The 19,086-nt window shown below is 28.1% G+C and overlaps 1 protein-coding gene across 2 annotated transcripts; it reads right to left on the bottom strand.

Moving 5' to 3' along the window:
• Positions 1–4,896: 4,896 nt before the first annotated feature.
• Positions 4,897–9,933, bottom strand: LOC108336109 (uncharacterized). 2 transcript variants are annotated; one of them, XM_017572447.2, is made up of 5 exons: positions 9,170–9,933; positions 8,088–8,124; positions 6,809–7,045; positions 6,476–6,523; positions 4,897–5,726 (listed from the first exon to the last, which is right to left on the bottom strand). In XM_017572447.2, exons 1-5 carry the CDS (start codon positions 9,484–9,486, stop codon positions 5,145–5,147), a joined length of 1,221 nt encoding a protein of 406 aa, XP_017427936.1. In that variant the 5' UTR covers positions 9,487–9,933; the 3' UTR covers positions 4,897–5,144. The 2 variants fall into 2 exon arrangements, with proteins under 2 accessions (XP_017427936.1, XP_017427937.1); XM_017572448.2 differs by having other exon boundaries at positions 9,196–9,489.
• Positions 9,934–19,086: the final 9,153 nt, after the last annotated feature.

The following is a 19,086-nucleotide window of genomic DNA, read 5'->3' on the forward strand; positions in this document are numbered from 1 at the left end:
GAGACTAAAAATAAATTCGCTTGATAGTTTAGGACTAAAAAGATATTTAACCTTATTTTCAACAACATAGGTTATTATTCAATTTAGACCAATTTGACAAAAATATAACTTTTAAAATTAAATAAAATTATTTCAATTTTCTTATATAATTTTGTTCAATATTAACTCGGTTAGGTTTAATTATTTTAACATACCAAAGTGTGACATTAGATTTTCATTTATATTATATATTCAATTTGATTCTAATGTTCCCGTGTTCTAACAACATCTAATACTAAAAAAAATCCGAAGTGAATAATCGACTAAGAATATATTTAGACAAATTTCTTGATAAGATTTATGAAGATAAAAGTTTAAAATATTCAAATTTTATACTTTTTAATTGTGGAACTCAGATATGTTTTCCATGGTAAAAGTTAATATATTTCTAAATTCAGAAACATATTTTATATTACATAACTTAAGTAAATTAAAAAGTATATTTTAAACTTTTAGATTACAACAATGTATTTTAGATTAAATAATTTAGATAAATTTGTAATTGTACCATTCAAAATATTCTCAACTCCCATACAATTTGATTTTTTTTTCATCTGTAGAAGTGTAGAAAGGTAGCACGAGAGTGTTAAAAGAAATTTAGGCAGAATTATTCTGGCGGAAGAAAACGGGCCAGGGATTGGTCACTAACTCTCTAGGCGGGTTACTCCCTACACCACCCCAAATTACTCCTTGCACCGTCATATTTTTTTTAAAATTTCAAAATTATCCTTTATATTTTAAAATATCCTACATTCCACCTCTTTTCTTAAACGGATGTCGACATTCGTTCAAATTTTTTTTTTTAAACGGATGTGTCACATTTGGTTGAGTTTTTTTCTTTTTTTTTAGTTTTTAATATTTTAATTTATTGTATTTTAAATTAATATATAAATATTATTTATTTTTTTTAAAATTATTAAATAATTATATATAAATTAATTTAGTTTAATTTAATAAAATTATTATTATTAATTTAATTTATGTATTATTATTTAAATAATAATTAAAATATTTTTAAAAATTTTATTAAAATAGATGTGCCACGGATGTGGCGACATTCCTTGCATATTTTATTTTAATTTTTTTTAATTTATTATATTTTAATTAATATATATTATTTAATTTTTTTAAAATATTTATTTAATTATTTATAAATTAATTTTATTTTATTTAATAAAATAATTATTATTAATTTAATTTATGTATTATTATTTAAATAATAATCAAAATATTTTTAAAAAATTTACTAAAACGGATGTGGCAAGCTTTTTTAATTTTTTATTTTTTGTTTTTGAATTTCTTATATTTTAATTTATTATGTAAATATTATTAAATTTTTTAAAATTATTACTTAATTATTTATAAATTAATTTTATTTTATTTAATAAAATAATTATTATTAATTTAATTTATGTATTATTATTTAAATAAGGCTTAATAGCCAATTTTGTCCCTAGTTTCGTTGATAAATCTCAATTTAGTACCTCGTTTTAAAAGTGTTTGAAATAGATTCTTACTTTTAAAATTTTGAGTCAATTTAGTCCTTTCCGTTAAATATAAATGAACGGCGTTAAGGATTTGATGATTTGACAGAAAGCAGTACTAACATATTATTTTATAAATATATTTCTCTCCTTCTTTCTCTTAATACAAATTCCTAGGTGCGTGGAATAGTGTGCCACTCTAGATCATTTATACTTCCCATATTATTTCTAATTTCACTTTCCAATAACTCATTTCTCCAGTAACTTTTACTTTTATTAAATATTTATCGTTCATAAATTTAAATAATTTTATCTTTTTGTAAATATATATTATTTTAATTAATAATAAAAAAGATAATGAATGTTATTAAAATCAGATAAAAAAGAATATTTTGTTTATTATTCATGTTCTAGATTTTAAATTGTTCTTTCTCTTTTCTAATATATTTGTTACTTTTTTTTCCTGCTAGCCTTATAATAACTTTATTTATTTAATTTAGACATGTATTTAATGTATTAGAAGAAGAAAAATGTGTAAGAGAAAAAATTATACTATTTTATTAGAGTGGTTTTTTATTATATTTATAAAAACAACTTTTAATTACACATAAAATAAGTTGGTAAATATTACTTAATAATAAAGTCATAAAAAAAAGTAATACTAATAATTATAAATAAAATTAATTTTAATTATTTAAGTCTTCATTAAATACATCTAGTAATGTAAATTCAATTTTTAAAATATGAAATTAAATGATGAATTCTAACTTCAACTTATATTTATTTAAAAAAATTCTTTTTTCTTTCAAAACATTTAATAGCATTAAATTAACTTAACTCAAAGGTCTCCTAAATATTATTTCATTTAATATATATTTGTGTGGTCCCATGGATTCGTAAAAGAAGAAAAAACAGTGCACGAATGATTATTTGCATTTCAGATCTTAGTATTTGTTAGTCAAACTTAGTCACATTAATTTTTGATACAGAATAATTACAAGAGTATGCAAAAAAGTAGAAGAAAAGTAGAAGAGAGTATTTAAAGTAGAAGAAAAGTAGATGAGAAAAAAAAACTGACAAAAACCTGCATTGCACAGAAAAATAGAAGAAAAGTAGAAGAAAGAGAAAAATAGTTAACGCCGTTTGTACGGATTTAACGGGAGGGATTTCATTGATGCAAATTTTATTAAGTGAGGACATAATTGACACACTTTTTAAAGGATGGACTAATTTGACATTTTCGAGCGAAACTTGGACAAAATAGGGTATTAAACCTTTAAATAATAATCAAAATATTTTTAAAAGATTTATTAAAACGGATGTGCCACATCCGTAAATGGATTGGCGACATCCGTTATAGCTTTTTTGTTTTTTTAATTTTTTTTTTTTTAATTTGTTATATTTTAAATTAATATGTAAATATTATTTAATTTTTTTTAAATTAGTACTTAATTATTTATAAATTAGTTTTATTTATTTAATAAAATAATTATTATTAATTTAATTTATGTATTATTATTTAAATAATAATCAAAATATTTTTAAAAAATTTATTAAAACGGATGTGCCCACATCTGTTGAAGATTTTTTTTTTAAATAAAAATAATAAACTAAAATATAAAATATGTAAATGGATGTCAACATCCGCTGAAGGTGGAACGGATGTTGACATCCATTTTAAAACAAGGACAAAATAGGTATGGAGTGATGCAAAAAGCATTCGGTGGTGGTGGAGGGAGCAACTGTTACTCTCTAGCCCAGTCTAGTTGTAGATTCTAATATTCTCAGTTGAAAATAATAATACAAATTTTATGTTTATTCAAATATGTTTATGCAATGCTTACTAAGCGTACTAATTTTCTAAATGGATTTCTTTTCCCACAAAATTACTGACTAGTGTAATCTATAAGTGTATTTAATATAATAAATAGTTGTACTTCTAGTTATATGCACTTAACTTATTACTATTTTAATTTTCTAAGTTATAATTGTAAAAATTCAAGGATCATATTTGTGCAATGTAAATTTGATATTCGTGTCCATCTTTTGCTAAGGCTTTGTTCTTTTGGGTAGATTTGGGGGAAGATGATTTGAATGAATTTAAGTAGATTTGAGGGTAATTTTTTAGTTGTTTTTTTTAGTGGATTTGTGGGTAATTGAGAGTAGATTTGGAAGTAAAATTTGTGAGAATTAGTGTAGGATTTGATTGATGTGATAGATTTTAAAAATTAGTTTAATTGGTAGAAATTAAATATTACTAAAATAGCCCTAGTTATAAAAGTAATATAAAATGTTATTTATAAATGTTATATTTAATTGTAAAAATGTTTATAAAGAAAAAAAAATTATGAATAATTTATAAAATTAATGTTTAAAAATTATAAAAATTAAATAATCAACTTATTTTTAATAAATTAGAAAATATAATATACCTAATTTTATTAAGATGTAGATCTTTTTAAATTATAATATTAAAATAATTATACAAAAAACTGAAAAGTATATAATCTTGTAACCGGTTACGCGTTTGCGTAACCGGTTACGCGTGTGCCAACCAAAACCTCATTCTTCTGTAACCGGTTACGCGTGTGCCAACCAAAACTTCATTCTTCTGTAACCGGTTACACTCTGCTGTAACCGGTTACGCCACCCTCGTCGTTGCTTAAATTGGAGAGCACATACAACTTTTCCGCGACAATCCACTCAAATCTCATCACAATCACAGGTGACTGAATAGTTCAACCATCCTGTATTTCACTGCAAATCTGTTCGCGCATTTCACTTCAATCGAACGCATAACGAGTTTAATTCCTCGCTCACAAAACTATGTGAACAGTTAAATCGCTTCAAACGAATACAGCGTAAATCTGCAATATACTTACTATCTTATATTGTTCATAATAAATGTAATTCTAAATTTCACATTAGATAAACATCAGCACATTACAAGAAAAAAGATCCAAAATCTAGTCTTAAAATTGTAGGGTCTAAGAATCATGTAATTACAATACCTAGCAAATCTCACTCTGCTAATTTAGAATATAAGAAGCTAAAATAACAAGATTATAATACTTTAATGGTCAAGAATAGAATGAAGTTCTTCAGATTACAAATTATTCTAAAGATTTCTTGCATCTTTTGCATGTTTCCAAGGATGACAACATTTTACATTCACCCCGGGAATGAAAATGGTGATAGTAATTATTAGCTTACCCAATTCCTGCAACTCCATAACTCATTTGTCGCTGCTGCATAGTGGAAACACAGGTAAGGTGACATCACTGATAAGACTATTCAAGGTTGTTGTCTATTACTATTTCTATTAGACACCAAGACACGGTCACTGCAAAACTTTAAAAGGCTACAGAAACCAGAAGATACAACAATGATGTCATTCATCAACTGCTGCGAAAATTAATTAAAACACCAATGTTTTATGAGCAAAAAATTCCAATAGTAGAACTTAAGTTATAACTCCAAATAAACCAAAAATAATAGAGGACACTGGATCATATTATCACTTTCCTACCCTTGTCATCCACTACTTCCTCCTGTTTGTGACACCACTGCACAATATTGAAGGGTGTGTTAGCATAGCAAGATTGGCCATTCTATACAACATTAGCCATTCTGTTTTCCATTTGTGCTGCCATCACTGTGTTTTCCTACACAACATTGCCAACAGAAACAACTTTTGCAGCAGCAACTTGGTCTTGCACACTTGGGGTAGCAGCTAGGCAATGAACATTTTGTTACACCACAACAGCTAGGCCATGAGCATTTTGTGCAGCAGGATGATCCCAAACAACTAGGGAACTTGAGGAAACAGCAACCCTTCATGCAGCTGGGTCTCCAACAGCATTCTGGACAGTTGATAGACCATGAAACATTCATGCAGTCACTGCAGCAATTAGAGCAATCAGGACACTTAACTCTACAACACTTCATTCTGCAGCATGTTCCACAGGTGGAACAAGTGTTTGACTTTGATTCCTTGGCACTTTGCCTGATCTTCTTGAGACGCTTCTCGGTTGTCATGTTCTCCATTTCTTGGATAAATTTGCATAAATGACGGATGTAATCAGGGTAAAGCTCCAAGTTGCAGTGACCACCTCCTTTTATCCACAAGGGCTCGTATGATTCCTTTGCCATTTTCCAAAGTCCATTACCATGTAACCAATTCACAACTTCATCTTCTGTACCCTGCAATACAATTTAGCAGATCAATCATGAAAGCTGAGTAGATGCTGCTTTCAGGGAAAATGCAGAAATTGCAAGTCACACATGCATACAGAACATTATATGGAAGAAATTCTTAATTTATAATTCCCAAACCAGCTGCAGGGACATGATACATGGCAAATTAATTTGGTGAGAGAATAAATAATCAGTCCAAATGTTCATGTTTAATGATCATTTCTACAAAATACAGTAGAAAAGAAATTAAGAAAAAGGGTTTGCCCGTAAACCTACACAAGTTGTAATCCTGATATGCAATTAAAGCTGAATTTTTAGTTTTGAAATACTAATTAACAAACACATCAAATTAACAGTCCACTGACCAAAGTTGATGTCAATCGAACATGAAGCATCAAGCAAATCTTGTTCATTTTTCAGACATAACAATTTCAAATTATTTACTTTTAACAATAGACAGTAGTCACAAAACAAGTTTAAATTTATAAAAAACATATCACTATGAAAGTTTTTCATTGATTCCAGTCCTTACTTCTTAATTTTCCTTTTCATAAAGATGTACTAGACTTTCCATATTACTCACCTAACAAGGGAAATAACTAAATTATGATGGCTGACATGCTTTATCATATATAATGAGAAGCTCAAAAGCTTGAGAATCATTGTGCAATAAGTGCTACTTTCACTACTTTCTATAAATGAAACAAGCAAATACACAGGAAAAATAGAGCGAGTACACTCCATCATATACTTACATGTATTACAAGTACAGGGCACTTGACCTTCTTTACTTTGTTGATGTTCTGCATGATTTAGAAGAAAAAATTACAATTAGTTCCAGTTAATGAAATCTTCAAATACGGGTCCTTTTCAATCTTGCTAAACATTTATGAAGAGCCTAGATCCAGATACTTTTTCTTTGCTCTAATATTTTGGTCAGAAAAGAAAGAACCATTACACATATAGACATCGATTTTCATACATTATGTAGGCAAATGTTAAAAGCAGATAGCATCAGTGTCATGTTTCAATTTTTATCAAGCATAAACTTCATGTTACTTCCTAATCAATAACCTTGTATATGTTACCTTATAAATGTCGAAGCAAAATGTGAACTTCACATGGCAGAGCACCCGAAGGCCAGAAAGAATTCCACTGTGTAGAACCACACCTCTCAACCTTGGCAATTTAGATGCCAAGTGCAGTGTTGGTCCACTTCCAACTGATTGCCCATACAAAATCAAATCTTCTTGGCTAACTCCATATTCAGTTTCAAGGCATTCATATATTGCTTCTATGTCAGCATATGTGCTGGACTCACTAGGCTGTACAATTTTAAAGAGCTGGTATTACATATCAATAACCATTCATACAATTTCTTACAAAGAAAACATTTTCTTTGTAAATTCAAAATAAAAGGAGACCGAGTATTAGCATCATGTATCAAAAAATACATCAGAGAGCCATAAAATCCATCTCAAATGAAAAATTAAATTTTAAACCTAATTCAATTCTACGGTTTATAAAATGAAGTTTATACTCATTATATATTATGAAATCGTCTTTATCTCTAATATTATTATGAAATTGTCTTATCTTTAATTTTATGAAATTGTCTTATCTAATCGTCTTATCTTTAGTCTACCTAAGATCTCCAACCAGAGTTTAATTAAGAGAACATACATTATTATTAACAATCTGCTAACATCATCAGAAACTTACCTGATAACTATGTTTCTAAATTGGAGTACTGTTATTTTTAAGTCGTATATTAGTTAAGAATGAGGTTGACAATTATAATAAGAGAGAGAGAGAGAGAAAAAATCCAAACACCTAATTCCTTAATAATTTTTAGTGAAGATGCAAGGTCATGTTCACTTTTTGTTGGGTTACTTTAGCCTGCTGGTACATGGGTCCCCCGCTTGATTCCAACAAGTGGTTTCTGAGCCAATGATCTGGATACTGAGTATTGGATGCAGTGGCTAGTGTGAGCATTGGTTTGGGTCACTGTTTGTAGAACAGTGGTCCTGGTCACTACTTAAAAACCCGGTTACCCGGTTCGAACTCGAGGTGCAGTGTGCATGGATTTGTCCAGAAACCGATATTGGTTCGTATTGTCACACTTCAAACGCAATACATGATCAAGAAAATAATCCAAACATGCCAAAAAAAATACACAACGAAACGAAAACCCTTTTGGTGCATTGCAGAGGGAAGAATAAAGGGTGAAATGCAGGATACAGCAGTACCCTGATAAGGTAACAACTCTTTCAACAAAACAGATTTGTTCTTCTCTTTGGGTTCATTTGTGTTGTCCACTCAATAAAACAAAACATCTAATGTTGTATTTGCCAAAGAATGGCCTACCTTGCCAGTAGATGCCCCGTATCCAGAGTAGTCATATCTGCAAACCAAATATTGCATAAAAACATCAATTTTCAACTTTAGTCTCGAAATGTTGGCCCCGTAAAATACCGAAGTAACATCATTTTCATCTTTCAAAAACTGTGTACAACAATTAAGCACAATAATCCCCAATTCAGATTCAATCAAGTCCCATTAAATTTGTTCAAATGGTGAACTAAATTGATGCATCTCCATGAAGATAGATGACAGCATTTTAACTGTGGTCTTGTTATGTTTATCTTTTTTTAATTTAATGTTTGAAAGATGAGAAATTTAATGTGAAGGTGTAAAAAGGGTAAAAATTGACAGAGAAGGGTGATGGTGGAGCAGGACTAAAGGGGAAGAAAACGGTAGGGTACGTCGCCATCCGTGTAGAGGTAAAAAACTGGAATACTTTATACAGAGGAGAAAGAAAATGAAATGGAAGACATAGAGAGATCAGCAAAAAGATTACTAAGGAGTACCAAGAAGCAACCATAAATATAAGCTACTTTTCCTTTTCCCTTTTACTTTTACTTTTTCCAAAATTTGTTTGTTTGTTTGAAGAGGCCACGCTCAGGTGCCTAAAACTCCAACTCCCTTCACTTTCCACATTGATTGAAAAGATGTAGGAAAAGGCATTGACATTGCCATTGCCATTGCCATTGCCATGCCATATCTTACACACTCATTCGCCATTCACCACCAGATCTAAAAAACCGCGCACAACAACAACTCATCAAAATCTTAACCATGCATACATTCACCTAATCTCAGATCTACCCCATAAAACACAAACAAACCCCACCAACTCACCCAATAAAATAGGAAACAAAAAATAAAAAACTTTGGAGGAAGAAAGAGAAAAAAAAAGCATAGAGAGAGGGGGTAAAAATATAAAACTATACCACGGAGATAATACAAAACAAGGGTCAGTGATAACGTGCGGTCTTTGAACTTCGTGAGGTTTAATGAAGTAAAATAAGAACAGACAAAGACAAAAACATGAGCAAAAACAAAGAAGGAGCTTATAGGCAAGAATGATTTATCAGAAAACCACTAACCCCATGAGATTAACTCTAAGATTGACCTTGAGTTGCACGAAGAGATCGTAGAGTTGACCCAAGTCAGCGGCATTGCCATGAGAATAGAGAAGGGTGAGGCGAGCGTAGGGATTTCTGAGATAAAAGGCGACAATCTTGTTTCCATGCTTGGTGTCGACGAGGAGAACGTCGAGGGAGGTGTCATCGGCGTGGGGGATGGGCGCCGCCGTGGAGACCACCGTGAGCTTGCCGTCGTCCCTCTTCTTGAGGTGGTAGGTGGGCGGAGAGGGCGGAAAGAAGGCGAATTTCGCGGCCAACTGAGACACCATGCACCCCATTCACCCCCCAGCAAGAGATGCAGAAACTCAAACTCATTTGATGCTCACACAGACTCTAACTGCATCTGGGAGCTCCCTTCTCACATACACACACACACTCTCTCTCTCTCTCTCACACACACACAAACAAACAAACTTGTTGTTCTTTGAGTGAAGGAGAGGAAGGTTTTTGGTGAGTGCAAAGAATGATAAAAGTGGAAGTTGAGGCCCACTAGAGAGAGAATGGTGTTAAATGTTGATGCTATGGCCTTATGGAAGTTACTTACTTATTTACTTACTATGGTGTGTGTGAAGGATTTGTAGAGTGAGTGAGTTGTAGCAAGGCAACACTGTGAGAAGAGAAGAGAAGGGAAGGGAAGAGAAAGAGAAAGAGAGAAAGAAAGTACAGAGGAGTTAATTTCAAAACTCAGTTTAAATTTATGTTCATGACTTAACTTCATACATAGTTGTCAGCTACACGCAGAAGCACCTCATGTTGTTTTTCTGCTAACTGACATTTTTTTATTGGAAAATGATACTTTCTTTCTTCCCTGTTAAAAACAAAACGGCTTTTCCTTTTCTTTTTTTATTTTATTTTGCACAGACGTTCCTTTTATTTTCTATTAATTCCTGCAAGCAGTTGTAAAAGAGTTTATTTAAATTTAGTTTTTCACAGAAGTATTAATGAAAAATAATGTGTTTGAACAAAAGAGTTATTACACGTTTGTAAGTTTTTAATTTGTTTACTGAAAAAATATCCATAAATGCTTATATAATACTTCTTTTAGGCTTTACGTAAAATAAAAGTTTATTTCTATCCTAATTATAAAACAAAACAGGCTTATTATTTTAATGAATACTGACTTGTGTTTCATCCAAGTGGAACAAAAACACTTGTAAAAAGAAGGAAATATGAAATATAAGAATAAGTTAAATGTTGTTTCCTGAGTTAATTTATTTGAGATAATAAGGTGTTAAGTAATGATTATAGTTAGTAAAAAATTAGAGGTATGTGATGACCGTGGTGGGCATGTGTGATTGATGCATGTTGTTGGTGTAGAACTTGAACATTGATTCTGGGTGGGTACTGATGAACACTGACACCTGTGTGTATGAGTCCTTTCAGTTGTCCAAAGCGAATGACAGAGTAACGTTTCAGTGAAGATTAGAGCAATGTTTTGAGTTATGAGTGGTATGGCTCCAGGACCGTGAATTTGGTGGATAATTCCATATTCAGTCTTCATTTCTAAGTAGCCATCAATGTCAATTTTGATGGCTCCGTATGATTAATTATCGATCAAATCAGACATAATCATGCTTCGGAGAAATATTCTTGATCAAAAGGAAATAAAGTCTTGCACATAATGCGATTGCAACGGAGAAAAGGCCAATTTTTTCATCATTAACAACCTGCTGATAATTCCCTCAAAACCTCCGTTTTCTTTTTCTTTAATTGATTCATTAATTAATTAATCACTTCTTTCCAATTTGCCTTCTCTATGTGAAAGAGAAAAATAAAACTGTGATTGTTGAAAAATAAAGTACGTGAAAGGAAATTGAAAGTGACGCAACGGACAGCGATTGGAGTTACTGTTTGACGGAAATTGTTTTTATTTCAGTATCATAATAATAATAATAATCCTCTCATCTTCACACTAATTTATGCACATTAATTTAATTTTTTACAAACAAAAGTAAGTTACTTGTGTTAAAATTGTATAATATAATACAATATTATCATCTTATATTATATTATACAATTAAGAAAACATAAACGCATTAAAAAATTAATAGGAAAAAAAACGATAGAACGTATTTTCAACAGAACTGTGTTAGCTTGTGTTGAATTTAATTCACTTTAAATGATAGATATTTTACAATCTTTTAAGTAAAAACATTGTGAAAGAATCATTATTTTCCTTAAATGCAAACTATTTATTTTTTCAGAGTATATAGGAAGAATCTTGAAGCCTTTACTCACAATATGCCATTAACAAAACTACAATTGATGAACAAAATAAACTTTCAGCGGAATGAAAAGGCCAAGAATATAAAAACGTAATATGTATGTATCATAAAATAGCAATATAATATCCCTTCATATTTAATTAGTAACTTAAACTTGGAAGACCTTTCTTATATACTATGTTGATGAGAAAGTTAATCACTCTAAACACAATGAAAGTGTTGATCAGGTTGTTATAATTACACATCATTTGATTAAAGTGTCTTTTGGATTGTTATAATTAGAGATGATTTTATGATTAGGTTGAGCTAGCTAGCATTCTTGAACCAATGCGTCTTACTCTACTTGGAGCTTGTTTCTCTTCAGACAAGCCAACACAACTCCAAGCTTTTAAGCAATAATAAACATACAAACGTAATTACCTTAAAAAAGTTGCTTTATTGACTATCAAAAATAATAAAATACGGACACCAACTACAAGTGCAATGCAAGATATGATAAATAATAATAATAAGGATTTTATATATTTTTTAGTCTTTGAACTTTGTTAAAGTTTGATAATCAAAATTTATCAAAGTTTTAAACAAAGACGAATTTCAATTTCACATTAAAATCCAAGAACTAAAAACATATTTAATTCTAATAATAATCATGGTTATAATTTCAAGTATCAGTTTAGTTCCACGTAAGAATGATAACCACTCGAATCAATTATGGATAGTACGCATTTTCCTTATTACTCATCCCATTACTTGTTAGGTATCATCCATGACAAAATATCCATGACAAAATATCCGTGAATTTTTTTACACATGTGGATATCCATAAATACTAACGTATATTTTTATATTTTATTTATCTTTTAATTTTAAATAAAATTATTTAAAACAAAATCTTTAAAATATAACATTAAATAGAAAAGTATTTTTAAGGTATACTTCAAATCAAATTACTTACTAAAATATTAATGCAATGCAAATTTAAATTAAAGAATTTTATATTTATTAAAATAACTTTAATTTATAGGCCTAAATAAAAAATAGAAATATATGAAATCAAATTTTAAACAATTCTTCAATAACTTTTTTTTTACTAATAAAATTTATTTTGATCACTTCATTCTAAAAAAAATACTAAAATAAACTCAGCAATAATTATTTTTCAAGAAAACAAATATGAAAAACATAATTATGAACTATTAACAGGTATCTTGGGTCGAATATAGTAATACTCGTACCTGCCCCATTAACAAATGAGTAATTAAACATCTGTATCTTTTATCCGTGGATATCCATTAAAAATATTCATTTAGTAAATCATCACAAATTTTATCTGCAAATATTTGTAAGCACAATTTTTTTTGTCATCCCTAATTCTACATTAAGAATGAGTGTTAAGAATGAGTTTGAAAAATAATGTATAAGAAAGAAGGCTCACATTTTTATTGTCTTAAAGTTTAGTTCCACAATAGTGTTAAAGGAGGGTTCTTCATTGATTAGAGGAGATTTGTCTCTCCCAATTTTTTTTTTCATAAACAAAAAATAATAGTATATAAATAAAAGTATTTTTTTTAATTTTATTAAATTTTATATTTAGTCCTCTCAAATTTATATATACTTATAAAAAAAATTGACACTCCCAAAATATTTTTTAGGATCCGTGCTAACAGTTGAAATGATGTCTTGACTTTTTTATATAGAATATTTATGACGTGTTAACTAATGATGTTTTGACTTGTTTGAATGAAAAACTTAAGTCTCGTTGGAACAAAATCTCAACAAGTTGGAGATCTCAAGTATGCTAAATATAAAATGAATTTATAATTTATAAATGGATGAAACTTTAATTTATAAGCAATTTTATAAGGTTGAGTTAGATTTAAATTATTTTCTTATGACATTAAAGATATTCAAAACATATTTTAGCAGAATTTGTTTATTGATTTTGTCATCCATAATCGGACCACTTGTTAATATAGTCTCAAATTTGATATGTACATATAAGAATATATATTAGAAATTTCACATCGATCAACTAAAATTAAAATAAATCTATAATATATAAATGGATATAAATTTTACTTTATAAATTAATTTTATAATTTTAAATTACATTTAAAATTTACTTTTTAACTCCATTAAGAAAAACATAACACAAACAACAACGGCCATAATAATAATAATAAATAAAATTGTAATGGGTGACATAGAAGGGAAGTACTAGGAAAACAAAGCTACATTGGAAGGAAAGGACAAGTGAGTTGTTGTGATGTGTGTGGGACGAAAATAACTTGACTGCGCCATCAATATTAGCAAGGCAAAGCATGTGTGTAGCCACAACCCAACAATTTTATCACAGTGAAATTTCAGAAAAGAGAGAGAGAGAGAGAGATTACAACACATAACAATGCACTGTAGATGAAATTTCTCATGAGACTCACTTCCAAAGACCTTGTAGGGTCACTTCATCAAAACACCAGACCAGAGATTTTCCTAATAATATAACTTCTTCCTTATCTTGTTTTCCATTTCTTCATTTTTATAAATAGACACCTTCAAATTTAAGAAAAAGTTATTCATTTCCACTTTTTGAAATTAATGTATCCGTTATATATCCAGTGTACGTGGGGTGGATGTTCTTGCGTGTTCAATAACGTTTCTCACACACTTTTATATCTTACACTGTTTTTATACTCTTTCTTTTCATCAAGAAAAAATAGTTTTCTTGTCCCAGTTTTTACCATAAAAAGACGTGTTCAGAATGTGTAAAAAAACAATAAAGGAAGTGTAAAAACATAACTATTGTAAACTCGGGCATCACACTCAGTTAAACTTGTTTTACTTATAAATGTGAAAGAGAGCTTATGATTAATGTCTGTCAAAAGCATCAGTTGTTGAGATTCATTTTTTATTCAGAAAATTCAAATTTAAAACTGGGTTGAAAGATTTTTATCAAACAGTTTATAAGCAAAAAGAAAATGCAAAGTAGAATGAATGAATGAAGTGTATGGATGGAGAGTGATCCCTTGAGTTCTGGTTATGGTTTGTTGAGTTAAAGTTGGATGGAGAGTGACAAAAGAGAAATGGAAAAGAAATATTGGTTTTTTAGATAATGAGATTTGAGAAAGAAAGAATGAGATTATGTGTTTTGCCATAGAGACTTAATTATTGAGTGTGTGGTTTCCTTTTCATGCATCATTATTATGGCAACTAAGACAAGAAAAGTGGAGAGAATCGAAAAAGACTAACATAAGAAGACAAAAAGTCAAATGAAGACGCATGACCCCAGATTGATTTGCATCCAAAGATAACCCTATCTCTCTATCTATCCACCTATTATATTATTTAGGAACGAGAATAAATGTTATGTTTGTTTCAGACACCATTCATACTTACATGCCTCATTATGCAACATCTTTTCATGTACAAATTATAATTTCTTCTTAAAACAGGATAAATATGTATAAAAATGTTTCAAACACAAATATGATAAAAAAAATCTTCATATTTATTTCTTATTACATTTAATTTCATGAATTCAAGTTTAATCAAGCCAATAACAAGCACAAGTGTAAGAAGTCAAGGGTTTTGTTTGTAAGAAAAAAAGGTTATGACTTAAAGTTTGACTCCTTTAATTTAAGGATAAAACGTGCTATGAATCTATATAAAATATTATCTTGTATAAAATTCAAGTTAGATACATAGTTGAAGTTATTGTTAGGAATAATAAAGATAGAAACTTGATGCGGATGAAAATTTTATTGAGATTTTTATAATTAAAAGTAATTTTAATTATGTGTAATTAATATCGTGTTAAGACAATTATCCACGTGAATATTTTTCTCTCGTTGTTATTAAAAATGATTAAAAAGTATGTTTCAATTTTGGAGGGACCGAAAAATGTATTTAAATTTTAGAGGGATATTAGATGACTTATTTAATATTTTAGAAATTTTATACGGATACAAATCTTGTTTTACTGTTTATAACCGAGCTTAATTAAAAACGTAAGTTTGATTTGTTAAAAAAATATTTTTATTTAGCTTCAGTTTGGCTTGTTTAATACATTTATAACTTAATTAATTTTACTTTTCAAAACAAATTCTTACGTTATTTTGTAACTCTATCAATATAACAATTCAAATGCAATTTAACATTTACTAAAATCTTATTTTAATTTAGTTCAAAAATGTATTATATCGATAAAAATATTATAATAAAAATATAAAAGTGTAATATATATAAAATTATTTCATATAGTACTGTTTGTATTATATATATGATTGATATTATCTCAAACAAGACAAAATTACCAAGAATCAACTATAATTAATCGACACTACAAAAATTCATGAAGTTATCGATTAAAATAAATTCATCGATAAATTTGAATTATCGAAGAATTTTTTATTGACGAATTTTTTGAAATTTAATTTTTTGATGAATTTTATCAACTAATTTTACTGATGGATTTATTATTGATTCCATTAATAAAATTCATTGGTAAATGAAAAATAATTATTAATAAAAAAATTTGTCAATAAATGAGAAATGTATTATTTATAGAAAAATTCGTCGATAAATCTATCAGTAGAAAAAATGATAAATATTTCGTCTAAAATACACTGGATTTAAAGATAAAAACACAATCACTCATTCTCTTATGCACGCCTCTCTCTTTTCCTCTCTTTCTCTCCATGGCATGGAGGAACCTCCAACTTCAATTTTGGCAACAATGTTATAATGGAGTAACATGGTAAAGAAGCAACCACCTCCATTAGCACAACACAACATTTTAGTTTTGATGGAAACTATTGAATCCTCCAATGTTATCTTAGTTGCTGTTGTGGATGCCAACACAATCATCGAATCTGACAAAATGTTTCACGACCTTAGCAACAAGTTCATCTTCATCACTGTCTCGTCGTCTTCTGTTCCTGGTTTTGGTGGTAGTTTTCATTCTCAAGTTAATTCAATTAGGTATTCAAAAGTGAATATCACCTATCTAGGTTACCAAAGTCTTACTATGGAGATTGAGAGGATGGGGTAGTTGAATCTCAAAAGGTGTAGAAACATTTGCATTATGGAAAAACAAATACTTTCAGTCCTAAAAAAAAGAAGAATGAGAGAGAAAGAAGATGAACTAAATCGTGATATTTATCAATGAAATTTAACAACAAATTTTTTCTATAATTACTAACAAATTTTATCTTCATTAATTTTTGACAAATATAAAATTATGTTGAGAAATGTCATCGATTACACTATTACTGAGAAATTTTTAATCTTTCCAACAAATTTTAACGGCCAATAATACTTATTTTTCTTCTAGTGAAACATTAAAGTATAAGACAAATTAGTGAGACTCTAAATAAATTAAAGAAGATAACAATCTAAATAGCCTAATCCAACCAAGTAAAAATTTATAAACTCATTATAAATAATATTATTTACGAGATAAATAATTACGTATTCATTATAACCGTTATTATTATTTAATACACGTACCTAACTTCAATATTGGAGTGTAAACACTCCTCAAATTCGAAAGACATATGAACATTGACATATCTCATAATACCTAAAGACAAAGAAGGAATATCTCATATTAAATTTGAAAAACATAAGAGATAAACTTCTTGTGAAGTTTTTGCATTATGATTTCGATTGTAGTGTATCTGTATATATAAAAACGAGATACTCATAATTTCTAAATGTTTGAACTTGTCTTATTTAAAAAATCAAATCTAAAAAAAAGTTTAAATTTATTTATTTAACTAAAAGAAACTTGAATAAATAATTACTCAGTCCACTAACTTACTTGTTTATACTCTAATCACAAGCATAATCAAATCAAATTCAATTTGGCTACTAAATTGAGTCAAACCTAATTAATTGAACTCATTTAATTTGTGCACAAAAGTTTAAGCCTAAACTAAAATTCATTCAGAGAGTTGAAGTCAAATTAGTATAAAAACTGGATGTGAGTAAAAGCCATCTTGCAATAAGTGAGGTTACAAAGCTCAAATTTAATTAAAATCTCAAATTTATTTAGATGATATTTTAATGTAAATAAAGCATAAACGGACCCATGATTGAATTGGGGAAAATAGGTCAAGATTTTTGAAAATTTAAAATGAACATTATTTTTGAAGATGAATTGCAAGTGGGTTGGTTAAAGAGAACCATGAATTCTACCATTATGAAGCTTTGGACGCCACTAAAAAAGTTTATACTATAAGGTCTCCGGTCTACGATGCATTAATGATAGCGTTGTAATTAGTCCTTCACAATTTTTCATACAATAATAAACGTCCAATTGAATATTACCAAACATATATATCACAGTAGCTGCTTAATAAGGAAGGACATGTATACGATAAAGAAATTTAAAATATTTAATTAAATTTCAATATCTTTAATTGAGTTTAATTATTTTCTATTACATTTTATACTTTATTTTTTTCTTAATTAATTGGATGACGTATTTTTATTTTATTTTATTTTTACATGTTAAAAAATATGATATTTTATATATGATTATATGGTTATTGTTAAATGACAAATAAATTTTCTTGTTTTAACTAAAAACATATTAGATAACAAAATCATGACTTATAATAACTAAGAGACTCTCATTGTCATATATTAATGTAGGTAAAGACAACAATATATTATTATACAATCCGATTTCAATGAAAATTTTAATAAAAATAATAACAATTATTTTTTAGTTTATATTAATTGTAATATTATATTATATTAACAAAAATGTTCCACATTTTTAACACATAAAAATAATTAAGATAACATATAACAGTCACGCCAATAAATTTAATTTTGAACTAAAACTGCAAATGAATTTTAGAATTATTTTATTGAAGTACGTTGATGTAATAAAAATATTAAAAACTTAAATAAAAAATCAATTGTAAAATTAAAACAAATATTTTTCAAATCTTGAAAATATTTTTTTATCAAAATTTAAATAATATATATTAAAATGCAGGTTATATAAGATTTCTTATATTAAAATAAAATCTGGAAAAAAAATCTTAAAAATAATGTCACAAAATAAAATTATAAAAGATACATTAAAATTTCATTGTTACAGTGAAAATGATCTTATCTGAAAAAACGACTTGTATAATAATAGGTGTGGCATTTGTTGGAGGATGTAGGGTCTTCGGGAAACATAGTTCCATATTCTCATTTGTCATGCACAAATTTGGATGGGAGAATCATCATTTTTAGTTTGATTTATGTTCATAATTTGTCTTCGGTTTTATTCTGATTTGATTTGATGATAATACACAAAAACATTTTATTCACACAACCGATAATTTGTAATGTTATATTTTCTCAGAAATTATTATGAAAATTATGAAAAAAATTAACCAAAAAACTTATAAAATTTTGATGTTTTAAAAACTTAAACGCGTTTAATTTTTTCATAAACAAAAGATTAGTTATTTCATACAAAAAATGGACTTATTTATGTCATCCTATCGTTCAAGAAGGTGAAAAGAATCATTGTACTTATTTTAAAAGAAATTAATTGTGATGTATTTTTTATACAGAAAAATATGATTTTAGTTAACTAAAATTATTGGATAAATTGTAAAAATAATAAATTTTAATTAGTTAGAATAAGAA

This window comes from Vigna angularis, chromosome 10 (genome assembly GCF_016808095.1).
Source record: "Vigna angularis cultivar LongXiaoDou No.4 chromosome 10, ASM1680809v1, whole genome shotgun sequence".
NCBI classification, from domain to species: Eukaryota; Viridiplantae; Streptophyta; class Magnoliopsida; order Fabales; family Fabaceae; genus Vigna; species Vigna angularis.

Coding starts and splice junctions, on each gene's coding strand:
- LOC108336109 (XM_017572447.2), bottom strand. CDS start 9,486: ATGGGGTGCATGGTGTCTCAGTTGGCCGCGAAATTCGCCTTCTTTCCG. Junction 8,125..9,169: donor CTTAGAGTTAATCTCATGGG/GTTAGTGGTTTT, acceptor TTTGGTTTGCAG/ATATGACTACTCTGGATACG. Junction 5,727..6,475: donor GCCCTGTACTTGTAATACAT/GTAAGTATATGA, acceptor ATTGTATTGCAG/GGTACAGAAGATGAAGTTGT.